This window comes from Linepithema humile, chromosome 8 (genome assembly GCF_040581485.1).
Source record: "Linepithema humile isolate Giens D197 chromosome 8, Lhum_UNIL_v1.0, whole genome shotgun sequence".
NCBI classification, from domain to species: domain Eukaryota; kingdom Metazoa; phylum Arthropoda; class Insecta; order Hymenoptera; family Formicidae; genus Linepithema; species Linepithema humile.
The window spans coordinates 11,662,868-11,678,501 of NC_090135.1; the positions used below are offsets into that span (position 1 = coordinate 11,662,868).

At 35.7% G+C, this 15,634-nt stretch overlaps 1 protein-coding gene across 1 annotated transcript; it reads left to right on the forward strand.

The window, feature by feature from the left end:
- Positions 1-219: 219 nt before the first annotated feature.
- On the forward strand, positions 220-15,510 carry LOC105673828 (uncharacterized). Its single transcript, XM_012369766.2, has 3 exons — positions 220-581; positions 1,080-1,545; positions 2,108-15,510. The coding sequence occupies exons 1-3, from the start codon at positions 556-558 to the stop codon at positions 3,722-3,724; spliced, it is 2,109 nt and encodes a 702-aa protein (XP_012225189.1). The 5' UTR covers positions 220-555; the 3' UTR covers positions 3,725-15,510.
- The last annotated feature ends 124 nt before the right edge of the window (positions 15,511-15,634 follow it).

A 15,634-nucleotide genomic window follows, 5' to 3' on the forward strand; every position in this document is an offset into this window, starting at 1 on the left:
TACCTAACGTATAACATCTGATAATCTACAACAAATTAAATTTTTTATTGCAAACATCGACATGTTACACATCGGATGCAATATAACTCTTACGTAACAAACACATTTTTTCAATAATAATATGTCTTTGCCCAATAATTGATCGATTGCATTGGGATTGCGCGCGCAACGAGCTTCCCGCGTTACGCATGTCCATAACTTCGGGTCGATGCTGAACGTGGCTGTACGAAAAGGAAGTGGTAGAAGCGCTACTAGTATCTTTAATTGCCCCAGGTGGCTCTTTCCATTCCGAGGTTCGGAGTTTGTTCGGCCATTGCAGCTCTGTTCGCCGGTTCCTGTGGATTAAGTTCGTGGATCCCTGCGCCGATCCAAATCAAGCAAGCTGTTCGCCTGCGAGTTTTGTCGCTCGCGCGACAGCATCGAAAGTCGCACACAAAGATAAATTCTGCAACATTTACGATCTCACCGTCGCCAATTGACATTGACATCGTCACACATCACATTTTCAGAACTTGGCAACCCACTCGGCCCAAGTCGTCATATTTCCTGACCAAAATGTACAACGGATACTCGCAGTACAAGTACGTTCTTCAATGTTCTACATTCAATATTAGCATTAAGATTAGCTTGATCAGCATCGTAGAATGCTGAGAATTGATTGCGAATGGTCATCAGATTTCTCGTCTTCACTCTGAATGGCCGCCATTTTGCGATAAGAGCTTAGAGTTGCTCGCTCCATTTTCTAACTGAAATAAAATTAATATAATCATCTGGCGGATATTTATGAGTTTAGTGCCCGCCGGATTTTATCCAATAATTAATATCGATAAATTGGTCACAATAATGAAATATGTATTACCATTCGAAGAAATATGTTCGAAGATATATGATTTCTTTATCCTGTTTGCAAATTTTAAAAAAATTCAAAAAAAATGGAAGAAAAACTATGATAATAAATGGGTAAATATTTCGACCAATCTGATATAAATTACAAAAATGTAATAAAAAATTTATTATTTAATAATAAAATCCTTTTTTTTTACTTTTTAGACTCATCTTTTTATGTAGATTGTGCTTAGTTCTTATAGGCCTAAGGAGAATCGAAATCACCTTCATGGCAATCGTAGTGGAGGAAATGGTGGAACTTATTGGAACAGTCAACAACAAACCCAGAAAGACCACAACGCAAAGAAGCAAAATCATAGGAAGACTCCAGGAGATTTATTGAAAAAGCCCATTTGGGACTCAAAATCAATGCCATCGATAACAAAGAACTTGTATGCTCCTCATAAAAATGTTCTTAGAAGAACTCCTGATGAAATCAAGAAGTATCATACAGGCAAAGAGATCACTGTCAAAGGCAACAGTACACCATCTCCAATCCAGACTTTTGAAGAAAGCAATTTTCCCGACTATGTAATGGAAGAAATCAAGAAGCAAGGATTTGCTGAACCTACTGCAATTCAAGCTCAAGGTTGGCCAATTGCACTTAGTGGACGAGATCTCGTTGGAATTGCCCAAACTGGCTCTGGAAAAACATTAGCAGTGAGTAAAGATTATTAATGTGTATATTTATGTATTCATTAATACTTCCTTTGAGGATTACATAGACTTTTCTTTTACATCTATTTATCCTTAGTCTATTTTTTACAGACCGACTTAGATACTGTCATATAATCTATCCAACTTTCTATTCTACTAAGTTTTCATTTCACACTTTTTTTACTCAAGTAGAGAGCATCAATTGATTAATTAGGTTATTAAAATTGACAAAAATTTAAGTAGCATTATAAATTTTTTTTAATGCACATATTGTCGCTCTTGTGTAGTGTAGAAATATTTTGAAAACACTTTTATTCAATATTGCTAACTGTAACATTTTTTGCACATTGAATATGATTTCAATAAAGAACTAAATTAACGAGAAAAAAATATGTTACTATAGACTCTTTATAAACGTTTCTAAAAATATATATCAAAGTAAAAGTACTCTTTTTCAATAGTATAGATTATTATTACAAAAAAAGAAATGTTTTTTGAAAATTATATAATCTTATTTTGTGCATAAAATAAATTATATAAAGTATTGTTTTTTTTCTGTTTTTAGTATATCCTTCCCGCTACAGTGCACATCAACCATCAACCTCGCCTCAGCCGTGGCGATGGTCCAATTGTTCTCATTCTCGCTCCTACTCGTGAATTGGCTCAACAAATTCAAACAGTCGCACGTGACTTTGGCTCATCTTCATGCATTCGCAACACCTGCATCTTTGGTGGTTCACCGAAGGGGCCTCAAGCTCGCGATCTTGAACGTGGGGTGGAAATTTGCATCGCGACACCTGGTAGATTAATCGATTTCCTTGAAAAGGGCACCACAAATCTACGTAGATGCACTTATCTAGTATTAGACGAAGCTGATCGAATGTTGGATATGGGCTTTGAGCCGCAGATCCGCAAGATCATCGAGCAGATCCGACCCGACCGACAAGTGCTCATGTGGTCCGCTACTTGGCCCAAAGAAGTGCAGGCTCTTGCCGAAGATTTTCTCACTGATTACATCCAGATTAATATCGGCTCTCTGACCTTGGCTGCAAATCACAACATCCGACAGATCATCGAGATATGCCAGGAGCATGAAAAGGAAACCAAACTATCGCAATTGTTGCGTGAAATTGGAACCGAACGTGGCAGCAAGATGATTATCTTCGTGGAGACAAAGAAGAAAGTGGATGACATCACGAAGGCAATCAAACGTGAAGGCTGGTCAGCTATATCAATCCACGGCGACAAATCACAGCCGGAACGAGATTATGTGTTAACAGAATTTCGTAATGGCAAAACGATGATTTTGGTCGCGACTGACGTGGCGGCGCGCGGCTTAGACGTCGAAGATGTTAAGTACGTGATCAATTTCGACTACCCCAACAGCTCCGAGGACTATATCCACAGGATCGGCAGAACTGGTCGCTGCCAGAGCGCGGGCACTGCCTATGCTTATTTCACGCCGAATAACGCAAGACAGGCGAAGGAATTGATCGCTGTGCTGGAGGAAGCTGGTCAATCTATAAATCCACAACTGATCGACATGGCAAATTCTGTCAGGAACCAATATGGCAAAGGACGGCAACGATGGAGCCACGGACGTGGCAATAAGGATAACAACACACACGGAAGTCCCAGAAACAATATCAGCCCAACGATAAACAACTGGCAAAATCAACACATACCGACGCAGACAAATCAGCATGGACATCATAATCAAGTGCCCCAGGAGAAAACCGTGGCTCGTCATCAACGCAACAACGGTTATCAAGCTAATCGCCCGAATAATTATCAACAATCTTACTTGCGACAGTCCACCGTCGGCTACCAGAACGGCTACCAGGCGACTAATAACGCGTGCCAACCTACACATCAACCCACCAGCGCGCCCAAGTATCAAAACAGAACTGGATACCAGAATAATCGATTCCAGAATCGGCAGAATGGTTTTAGCGGTGGACAGAACGGACCCAATGTCTATTCGATGCCGCCACCCTTTATCATGCCGTCCGGCGGACACGCAGATTCTGGTATTCAGAATCTGGTAAACAACAAATTCTTCCAGACAAACCGCCCACCACCGAATGCTGGCGCTTGCGCGTATCAGTCGATGGGGTACGGTCAGTTCCAAGCGGTACCGCCGTATGGATATCCGTATCCTCCCACACCCGTGCAGCAGTGACGCTTCCCACGGTGCAAAACCGTAGGGGTGCGGGCTAAATGAAAAGTAGGGTAAGTAAACCCTGCATTTTCCGTTTAATCCAATTTGTCTATAATAGACTGCCGATGAAGGTTGAAGATTCATGAATTTTCAAATGTTTAAATTTTGGTCTGAGGTTATTTTTTGAAAGTTAAATTTTCTTTAGTAAATTTGGTAATCTGCTTTTATAAAAACTTTAATACTTTATAGAATTAAGTGTAATTGTTAAAGCACAAAAACTGCATTAGAATTAAGCGTAATTGTTAAAGCACAAAACTGTGCATTGTTCATTGAAATATGGACGTTTCAGTCACACTTTGAGCTTTGATTGACATAAAATAATATTAAAAATGATTGATGAAACAATAGTAAAAATGTATTGTTATTGTTTGCCTATTTAATTTAAATTTCATTGCTAATATTGATCATATTTTTTTAGTCATTTATATTCTTTAAAAAAATTTAATTAGGTTAAGTTAGAGTTGAAATTTGTTTTGCATTTAAAATTGTAAGTCTTGATTTTCACTTTTCTATCAATACTAAAATTTATAAAAAATCGGCAGTCTATTATGTATTTTTAATGTGAAACACCTGTGCTTATGTTTCTATCTTTCATTCTTTACTGGAATTGTGCCGATTCGACGTTCCTTCAATGTTTATTTTGAAATGTTCGACGGTATCATTATGGAAGGGTCACTTTAGAAAAAAATATTTGGTTTATGTTAATCGCCGTTATGGTTTAAAGAAAACGAATGCTTTAACAATTTGGGTTTAGTTAAATTATTGTAACGAGTTCCAGTCCAACTAAAATTGCTTGTTGGCTGTCTTGCATATTATAATCTTTATGGTTATAATTTTTTTTTTTTAAGTTTACAATAATTTATTCATGTACAATAATTTATTCACATACAAATGCGTGGAGTTTTTTGTCAAAACACGCTGTATGTTTTATGATATGTTTCAATCGTATATAGAAATGACGGTTACGGTCACAAAGTGCCAGATATATTCAATGCAAAATACATTAAATACATTAAGCGCGTTGAAAGTTTTCAGAAAAAGTTGTTAATAAAAAATAAATATGTAAAAATATATATGTTTTTACATATTTATTTTTTACATATTTTGCAAATGTTCAAATAATAAGACATTTTTTATATAATTATTACGATATTCAATATACTTATTAACAGCCCGACAGTCACTTTTACTTATCGTAAAGAAATTTTTTGATAGGAACATTATTTAACAACTATTTTCCGGGAACTGCTATATTTTCGCGTATTAAATTATAAATATTAAAATACGAAAGTTATATATAAATTATAAATGTTAAATTATTTTATGTTAAATTAATATTTATTAAAATTACTATCTTATAAATATATACCAAGCTGTGTAAAAAATCTCTCACGTAACATATTCTTACGCAAAAATCCTCTATAAAGAATATATATATATATATTTACGTTACCTTAATATATATCTTATATATTTTTATTTCTTTTCTAAAAAGTTTAATGAAGTTAATTGAACCCAAATTGTTAAATTAGCAAAAAGAACCAAAACTGCAGGCTAATGAAGATAGGCACGTTCCAGTTTTCGAATTTCTGATATAGTGTTTAGCACGTTAGCGTACACAATATAATATCAATTCTAGATGTTGATCGTCAAGTCGATGGTCCACGAATCCCTATAATGGTACAGGTTGCCTTCTAGCAAGGAACAAATCGACTTCTGGGATTTTTTATTTAGACTCAAGATTATATTCAAAATTTTCTAATACAGGTTCAATATATTGTATAGATTTATAATTCTTACATGACAAAAACAATCTCGTCTTAATTTGCAATTATGAATTTGTATAGCTTTTAAACTGTATTTAATGGCAATCTTGAATATGACATCGGATTATGAAGCTGTCTTGGAAGTCGATTTTTGCTTTCGACTTGTGTTCCTTGGCGGAAACGCATCCGTAATTGAGAATAAATATTAATCCTCTTGTGCGAGTACTATGATAACTATATTATAAATGCTTTTTCCGAAATGCACGAAACATATAGAAGGGGGTGGGTTAAGACTATATATCAGGTGTAATAATTTATAATTTATTTATATAGTTCGCGTGATTACACATACCCAGAAGAAAACCCAGCAAATAAAACGCGCGATATACTCTATGGAAAAATTTGTAAGGCCTTTTGCATAAAAATTAAGCCGTTTTTTATGTGCTCCGGCATAATGAACAAAGTTGTCATGCCCTCTGTTCCGCAAGCGGAAAGTTAAAGAAGCGAGATTCTAGAAAGAAAAAAAAAGAGAGAGAGATAGACTGGAACGGCAGAGATTGTCTAATAGTCTGAAACAGCTTCGCTGACGGAACTAAACTAATTTTGGGCACTCCGATACAACTAATCGTAGCATTAAAAAGTAAGTATCTTGTGCCCCAATGATCTTGCAAAGGTTCAAATGAGCTCCCAAGTCTCTGGATTCTGAGAGTTCTCGAGTCGGCGGAATCACTGAATTCTTAGAAACTCAACACTTTTAATCTCAAAAATTCTGTTTTGCATTTTAAAATCCGTAACATTTCTAAATTCTAGATTGCAAAAATTTAGAATTCTGGTTTCCGGAATCCTACAGTTGCAAAAAGTCTCCAAGTTAACATGATTGTACTCTGCAGATCCGTCAAACTTTTTAAGTTTTCGAATCCTAATCTCTCTTTGGACGTGAAACTTTTATGGATTTCTTAACACACTGACTGCCAGATCGTATACAATTGACATATTTCTCTGGAGAAAATAATCGTCAGGGCACTATGTTAGTAAAGAAATATAATATAACTTGTAATATAATTACAATGTGTGCAATAAGTCTCTAAATTTACTTGTAAGAGTGATAAGACTCCCAACTATTTTGTGTCCTCTCTTTTTTCTCTCTCTCGGCAGTCAATGTGCTAGAGTCTCAGATCCAAGGGGAACAGGTAGCGGAGTTTGAACGCCAGATCTTTGGAAAGACGCACACACAGATGGCTTTTAGGGGACAACGTAAATTAAGAACGTAGACACGATGGCTGTGTACTTTGACGCAAAGTTTGATACCTTATTTTTATATATATATCGAAAGTGATTTGTTGTTGAACCAACGAATGATTATATGATACATTGTTGTTTGATGTTTATGCAATTGGCCACTGAGTGGTCTTGTCTCTGCGCACCGTGCGCGCAGGCTGGCCGCCATTGAAACCGACCTAACTCTCAGTTGTACCTGCTATTTTAGTTGACAAGTGTGACGGTCCAAATTATCGCGCCGCTGCTCTTCATAAAGAACTACATAACAATTATGCTACTTCTTGCTGATACTTCATTCTTCAGCCAGTAATTTGTCTCGCTTACCACGAGATACATTCTTCAGAGTTTCATCATTGCATGAAGTTCGGAGACTTCGAAATCTGGAAATTTTCTTTCGATTTTTTAAAATAATTATTTAAATGTTCTCAGAACTGGAGTTAACTCGATAAATCGGTTCTTGAATTGAAAGAACATTGTAAGAACGAGGAATGGAAAAAATTAGAATCCTGGCACCTTCGAATCTCAAACAAACGATGTCCTCAGAATCTGCGAATTGCAATGATTTGAAGAATTTGGTGAAAATTCAGTGAATTCAGAGGATACTGGTTGAAGGGCGAATTGTCCTACGTTATAAGGAAGTAAGGATATAACATATTGTTGTATTCCGAAGCAGCCCTTTGCGGCACCGGAGGACGTTTACTAATCAACATGCCCGATTAATTATCGAACAAAATAATTGGCGCACGCTGTTAGGGCATGTGATCCATTTTATTAGCAGCGTGTAGCAATTTTGCGAGCCTCCAGATTACTCTGCACATACCACCGTATATCATGTAACTATCGAGAAAGAAATAGGAAAAGACGGTGATAGAGAGAAAGAAGAAAAAAAAAGAGACAATTCTCTGGTCTCAATCAAGGGAAAAAGATACGATTTAGTTCAAAATTCCCTTTTTCTCGGAATAACGTTCTTTCTTCATTGATTTTTCTGCACTGCAAACCGCAGTCAAATATACACTCGGATAATTATTCCTCGATTGTTCTTGTTTCCAAATTTTACACTTCTCATTCAACATCGTCAACAATTGTAGATTACAACTGAAGGTATGTTTTTTTTGTATTTTGAAATTTCTTCGAAAAGCCAGAGAATTGATAACAGATAAATAAATGCAGGAATGCACTCGCGCAGGGACGCCATTAATTAATGATTGTTGATTGTTGCCGCGTGGCGATTATTTACTCGCGACTCGCCTTTGTGAAATAATTAGCCACTCGTTACGCACACAGTGCACGAAATGCAGAGATGCAGAAATCCCTTTCGCAGAAAGGTCCTATTCGACTCGGTTAGATATTCACGTATTCGAAATCGGGCATGATCTGTGAATTGATTTTGGACGCCGTTCATTGTCCGTGAAATCTCCAGTATTTTTTACGAGAGAAACGATAGTCAATAATGTTCAACGAAGTGGGACATTCGCGATTCTTGGATCGAGGTGTTCATATTCTTGGATCCTTTTTCATTTTCGAAGATTCATATTCCGGGATGTTCAATATTACATTTTTTTTATTTTCTTTGTTGAATATTACTTTATTAGGTATTATTTCATTAATATACTTCAGTAATATTATTTCATTAGGTAGCTCTTCACGGCGACATATGCCTCTCTTCACCGTTGCCTCTTCGGACAGACTCGTCCTAAGTTTAGTCTCTCTGTGCGTTCATCATTTTATTCCTCGCCGCTTACCTTGGACAAAAGTTCTGAAACGATATTGCATATTCAGATATTAACAACAATAAGCATCAAGGTGCTTGTCATTGAATTTATGATGGATAACAGCAAGAATAGAGATTGCAATGCCTACAATGATGAATATCTCCAACCTGATTGCACTCATGGCTCTGTTTTTAATGATCATGATACTTTTTTCAACGAGCAAAATGTACAATGCGCCCGAGGTACGAAAAAGAAGCACGTAATTTTAACGTATTACGCTAACGAGAATCTTTTAAAAATAAAAACAGTGGTTATAACGATATCTATATGTGTTTGTAGCTATTGTTAAACTGTGTGTGTTGTGAGATACATGCTGATGAAGCGAAAGTAGTCTCCGGTGCAGTTGGAGGTAAATTGATTTTCTCTATCATGAAGAAAGATCCAGAAAGTCCCAAGAATCTAAATAAACAAAGATAAAAGATAAAATGTAAATTGAGGAAGAAAGAAAAACGAGAAAACCAAGGAAGGCAAAGTGAATGATAGAAAGACGAAGAAATCAAGGATGCCGAAGTGAATGACATTACTTTAGAGGTCTTTACTTTATAAAATAAAATAAAAGAAACTAAATAAACAAAAAAGGTAAACTAAAATAAATAAAGATAAAAAAGTAAAATATAAATTGAGGAGGAAAGAAAACAGAAAAACAAGAAAACCAAAGAAGCCAAAATGACACATTATTTTAGAGATATTTCTTTTGGAAAATGAAAAGGAGATAAAAAAAGCGCAAGAATTGAGAAAGACAGAAAACAATAAAGATATAGACAAGGAGGAGAACGCTATTAGAAACTGAGCAACTGAAGTAACTAAAGAGACGAAAAATGCAATATTGTGTACAAAAAGTACAAATTTCTCGATCTGTTATGTACTTTTGGAAATCCATATTTTTTTATGTTTTCAAAAGCTTTCAGTGTGGAAACATGGATGCTTTAGAGTTTTTGTTTTTTTTTATTTTGTGAAAATTTTAATGTTTTTAAAATTTTCCAAATTATGGTTAATTTTAGAATTTAAGGATTTTGAGTCTTTAGTTCTAAAGTACTTTAGAATTTGAATGCTTCAAAGATTGGAAATTTTAATTGTCATTGTCAAATATTCTTAATACTTGCGCGATACCATTGCAAAGTATAGGAATTTTGTACTTTGGAAATTTAGTTCAAGAGTGTTCAGCGGCTTGTAACTCTTAGAATTTAAAAATTTCACTTCAAATTCAAAATATTGAGAATCTTAGGTGCATCAATATTTTGGGATATTAGCTTTTCCTTTCTTTAATTCTTCAATTCTTAATATTGAAAGAAAACAAGGTTTTCGAATGACTAGATTTCCTTTTGGTTATGCGGAATATTTGAATCTTCGAATAGGGAGGATACCTGGATTTGTAGGATTCTTGATCGGCGAATATCGAGCTCGACGCGCCTACTTTGTCAATCTGACTGCATACGTTGATGAATAGTGATATAATAATAGGGAACGTATGTGTTGCGAGCACGAAAAAATCCTGAATACTCTCGCGCATTGCGTACACTCGCTACCAAATCGTGACAATCTCATCTAAATGGAAAACAATTACGTTCAACAATTCATCACACAATTAACTGATCAATTAGTTAATTTCTGATCTTGATTTTTTACAACGAGAAAAATTTTGAACAATTATCTTACATAATTTCACAGTTAAATATTTCATAAATCATTTTCATAAATTTTCAATTTTTGATTTTTTTGTGCTCTTCTGCTTTTTCCAATTTCTAATTTCTCTACAACCATGGTACAACGCGGACAGCGGGTGTACGCGTAGTTCTGTGATATGTAAAACGTAGCATATTTCTAGATCTACCTATCGTACATCATGATTAAAATAAGGAACGTATCTCATCAGTTTTATATGCGATATATCAGTCATCTGGTCTTAAATGATGCTTAATGCAGAATTGTCGGATATCCATTTAGCTAATGGGAAACGAAAGGAAAACACACTGAACCCACTTTTCTCTCTCACTTTCTTGAGATTAAACAGTATAATGATGGGGCTCACAGTCGATGTACGTCATCATATTATGTGTGTGAGCAATTTTCTCCAAAATGCAAAAACTTTTCGCGCAATTCAGTGGACGTCATTGGATTTCTGGGTCCATTTTTATTCGAACTAGTTTGAGTTGTTGTACGCGTTTTGTATTTCTTCGCATACTACAAACCTGTGAAAGGATTGTAATCTTGAATCTTTGAAATCGAGATAAGTAAAGATTCATTTTTTCAGTTGTAAGGCGTTCGTAAGATAGCAGACTGTCTCGTTCATTCAGTATTGATGGATTAGTTTCATCATACGGCTTTCTTTAGAATCAATATGAAACTGTGTAATAATCGACGCACCCCTGTGATAAGAGTCGAGAATTGATAATTGTCCTGCGATATTATGGCGGAGATGCCAAGAATCAATAATCGCAGTTCGGGGGAGTTTCTTCTACTTTCTTGCTCTTCTCTTCTCGTGATGAACGCTGATGCAGCACTGTGATATCGCGTACATAAACATTTTAATTAAATCGCAAACATAAATATCGTAATATTATAGGAACTATTCTTTTTTACATACGAAGACTGAATCTCGCTAACTTGCGTATGAGTTTAGTAAAAAATAAAAAAGAAAAACCCTTCTTCCCCACTGGACCATACTCGGTGTATGATCGGTGACAAGAGAATCGGGGCGATTTTTCCTTCGACACGACGATCCTCGATTCATCGTACGAAGAAACGTTGCAGGAACTTGTGAACTATACGGCCGTATCATACGCGGTGTACACAACGAGGTGTATGCTGTTAAATTATTTGTTTAACGTTTCGTATAATTTCACTTTTGATTTTCAAAGTGATTTTTGTGGTCGTACGCTTCAGTTCGATCATCGGCTATTGTTGAAGAGACGTTTAAGTATTTTGCTCTTATACTTCAATTCGATCATCGACTATTGTTAAAGAGACGTTTAAGTATTTTGTAGTCGTTGCTTCTCCGTTACGGATGCAGACTATGAAGTTTCGGGTTCTTTCCCTCTTCCTTCTTGAAACTGCTATTAATCCTCTTGAAAAACCTTTCTTTCGTGGATTTAGAGAGGAAAAGCAGTGTAAGTCTCAGTGATATGTTAATTTCATGTCGAGGAAGCATCTTATTTCATAAATCAGTTAAATATTTTGTAGTGAAGCGTTGTTTAAGTTTGGAGTGTTCAGCGATTTCACGCGTGTATTCACAGCGACAGATTAAAATGATAATACAAATTTAAGTTAGTTATATGAAGCTTATACAGTTAATTATTAAATATGCTGATTGCTAATGCAATCTATAAATTTTCTGTTTGAGGAAAAGAACTTGCATATGAATTCCTTAAGATATATTAAGATAGTACCCATTTAAGAATAATCGTAACACTTCGAAAGATCGCAGTATAAAGTCTTTGATTTGAAACGTATATTTAACCCCCCCAACCGGGAATGTCTTTTAACAAAACCGCTTAAGTTAATTAAGACATTGATAGCTATCGTAATGACGATTGCGATTATTGCGTCACTTATGTAATATAAAAGCTTAACGAATGAACAATTGAATGTTCAAGTCCGGTTCGACTTCGCCGGCTGATTTTCGTTCGTTATACTCGCTTATCCCATCTAAACACGTTCTAGTAACTAGCGCGTAATTAAAACATAAAGGCCACCGATTAAAGAAGATGAGCCACTAAGATAAAAACGTATCGAACCGCCGCGAGAACAAATGCAAGATCGCGAAAAGTATGTGCCGAAGATGTAACCTGTTGCTCTCAAAAAGTATCGCGATTACATTTTTCTCTTCATTGATACTTCGGAACAGGTGTTGCAAAAAATCTGCTCTGCTTCATTTGTTTTCTTATTATGGTCCTTCGACGGGTGAATCCTTCAACAACAGTATGGTATAGCGCGCCAATCAGTTCCGCGTCCGCGGCACGCATTTTTCAGCACCGAACGTGAACTGCTTTCTCTACATGTCACTTCGCTTCATCGCTTCACTTCATCAGGTGAATGAGGTGATCACGTTTGGCGTTAACTGCGTGCCTGGAGTGCGGCATGTTTTGTCCTAATTCAGAGCGTTCGACGTGAACGACGAATTCGTCTCGTGTCCGAAAAAAAATGTGATCTGTAGCGATTCTTTTCTTTTTTTCTTATTTTATTTCCGAATCCGTTGACTCGTACGTATGTATGTATGTGTGCGCGACGTATGCGTGTGAGAGTGTGCTTATCGATAAATTGAGATTAAATCGCCAAGTAGTGCGGATCAAGCGCGATTGAATCCAACTTGTGAGGAAATGTGTCGAGTCCAACTTTGCGAAATGTGTGTGAAAGGGAAAACTGCGAGTTCCAATGCTGCGTTCGTTGGACGCGAATAGCGTGTAAAGTTTAATGCGGCATCGTTACAATGTCACGTGACAGACAAATTGCATCTTAATCTTTTAAGCTCCAAGCGTGATATCAAATGTCGACGTTGTATGACGCGAGTAAATACGCTGTGCATGTCAGTGATCTGGTCGGGGGACCAGATAGAAGCACGCGTGTACTTATTACTAATATTTGTGCATCGACGATGAGTAACAGCGATAGATGTGTATAGCCTTCCGAATTGAAATTATGATAGAAAAAATTGTCCGATACGTCGGTCCGATGCGTAAGCGCTGTACGTCGAATACTGTACTCTCTACACAAAATCTCTGTACAAAATCGCAAACTTCGTATTAAGCGCATTTTAACGCAATATAATGATCGGAAAGTTTCTTTGCATTTTTCGATGAAGATAAAAGTCCAAATCCGAAGAAACTTTCTCATCAACTCGATACAAAACTGTAGCTTTTAGAGTAAGATCTACAAGTTACATTCTCTTTAAGACGGAGCTAAATCTACACGATGTCGCTAAAACTTTCCATTTCTGAATTATTCAGGAAATACTGGAATGTAATCTTATTAAAAAAATATTGCGCGACGAAGATTTCTGTAATTAATTTAATTTTGTTTAGAACTTCTAAATAGGATATATGGTTACAGTGGAAGAGAAAGAGCTTAACGATCGCGCGTAAATAATGTGAACGTATTTATATATAGATTATATTTATATAATTTTCAAAAGCCACTCCTTGGTCGTTTCCGGCTAAAATGTCTGTTGTTATGGATAAAAACTTCGTTAGACTACGGCTTTGAGGAAACAAAAAAAAAACGATCACGAGATGGATTTCGTGACGTTTAGTCTTTTAGTCTAACAATTTTAATCTTTCTATAATTTTCACGTTTTTTTTCTTATTTTTACATACATGAGAAAGTTATCACAACTTCGCCCGATGTTTTTTAATTTTGTGGAATGGAATGGTGTCTTATATGTTTAGAAAGTCTGGATTCTTGGATGCGTGAACAAGATCCTAAATAAAGCTGCCTATTCTATAATGGGGGGCATCCTGTTGTAGTTTGTAATGTTAAATATGTAGTCAAAACCTAACTCTATATCTAGTCAAAACTGTACAGTGTTGCTCGGTGATTCACAAAAAAGTTTTAAATACACGCCGTGTCAACTAGATTTGTCGTTTCACGACGGAAGAAATTGGAAATTAACAATGCTTGCGAAATAATATAATTTATAATAAAAATCCCTGAAATAAAGGGCTTGAGAGTCACAGCAAGATGTACGTGAATAACAATGTATTTATTAAAATTGTTCAAACGTTTCGGTCTACCATCAGACCGGTCTCAATGAAATTTTTCTGTTTTACCATTGTTAAATTGGAACAATTTTAATAAATACATCGTTATTCGGCGCGTACATCATGCTTGTAGCTCTTAGTCTTTTGTGGATTTTGATTTCTAAATCATATAAGCATTCTGCAATTTATAATTTATGATGTTTTGTGAGAAATGATTGCTAAGTAAACTTTGAAAACTTACAAAACGTATTTGTAAAATTGCGCAATTTGCAAGAAATTTATTAGAATCCACTTTAACTGAGATTCTAGTTTTTAAACAGAGTGTGACGACTTAAAGAAACTCTCGTTAAAATTAAATTTCTAACTTAAAAGCCTAATATAATTCTTAGAGAGATTAAGGACTAAGTCAATTTTGTGCAATACTTCGCAAAATGATTGAATCTCGCGAAAACATTATAAGTTATTAGTAATGTTGCCAATTATAAACTCACTCCTATCTCTTGGGGCGATACTACTACTTTGCTTGATACAATCAAATTTGCTACAAGGGTGATAATATTATAAACATAAAAAAAAAAAGAAATTATTCAATTAACTGTGTGAATCACGTTGATTCCCATCGAGCGTATACAAATTTTTATATGTTTTGATAACACTTTGCGATGTACAAAAAGAGAAAAAGCGTAAAGATAAAAAGAGGAGGCGAAGAGGTGGCGGAATTTCCTGATAACGAGCCGTTTTAACTGCAATACCGTTTAATTAATTCTCACGACCAAAGAGAGGTAACGCGAAAAAAAGTGGCTTGTTCATTTTTTCCACCATGACATATTCCTCAACGCGACAAGTACGAAATGATAATGATATGTAACAGTGTGTATGTGTCTGTGAGCGCGCGATTGTATGTACGTTTAGATGCGTGGCTATCTGGGAAGCAAGAGAAGAATGAATCGGTTGTCGTACGAATCGCTTATATCGATCGAAAAAAAAGTAAAGTAATTAATAATTAATGGAAATATGTTTGCGTAAGCGAAGAGAAGGAAACATCTTTGTTATAACATATATTGAAGATAACAAAAGCGAAATATGTTACGATGCGATGTGTCAGAACCTTTTCATTCAGATTCTAACGATTCTATTCTATTCAGATTCTCTTCTGTAGGTTTCATTGAAGTGCATTTCTTATATATTAATACAGTATTATATTAGAACATAAGAAAATAAATAATATTAAAAATGCATTCCACGTGTTTTATTTCTGTGTACGAATCTGAAAGTATCATGTTGATTTTCTCTCAAGTGGGTGTTTGGTCGCAGCCGCGGACGCGCCATCGCGTTCGAGTACAGCTGACTCTCCATCTGGTA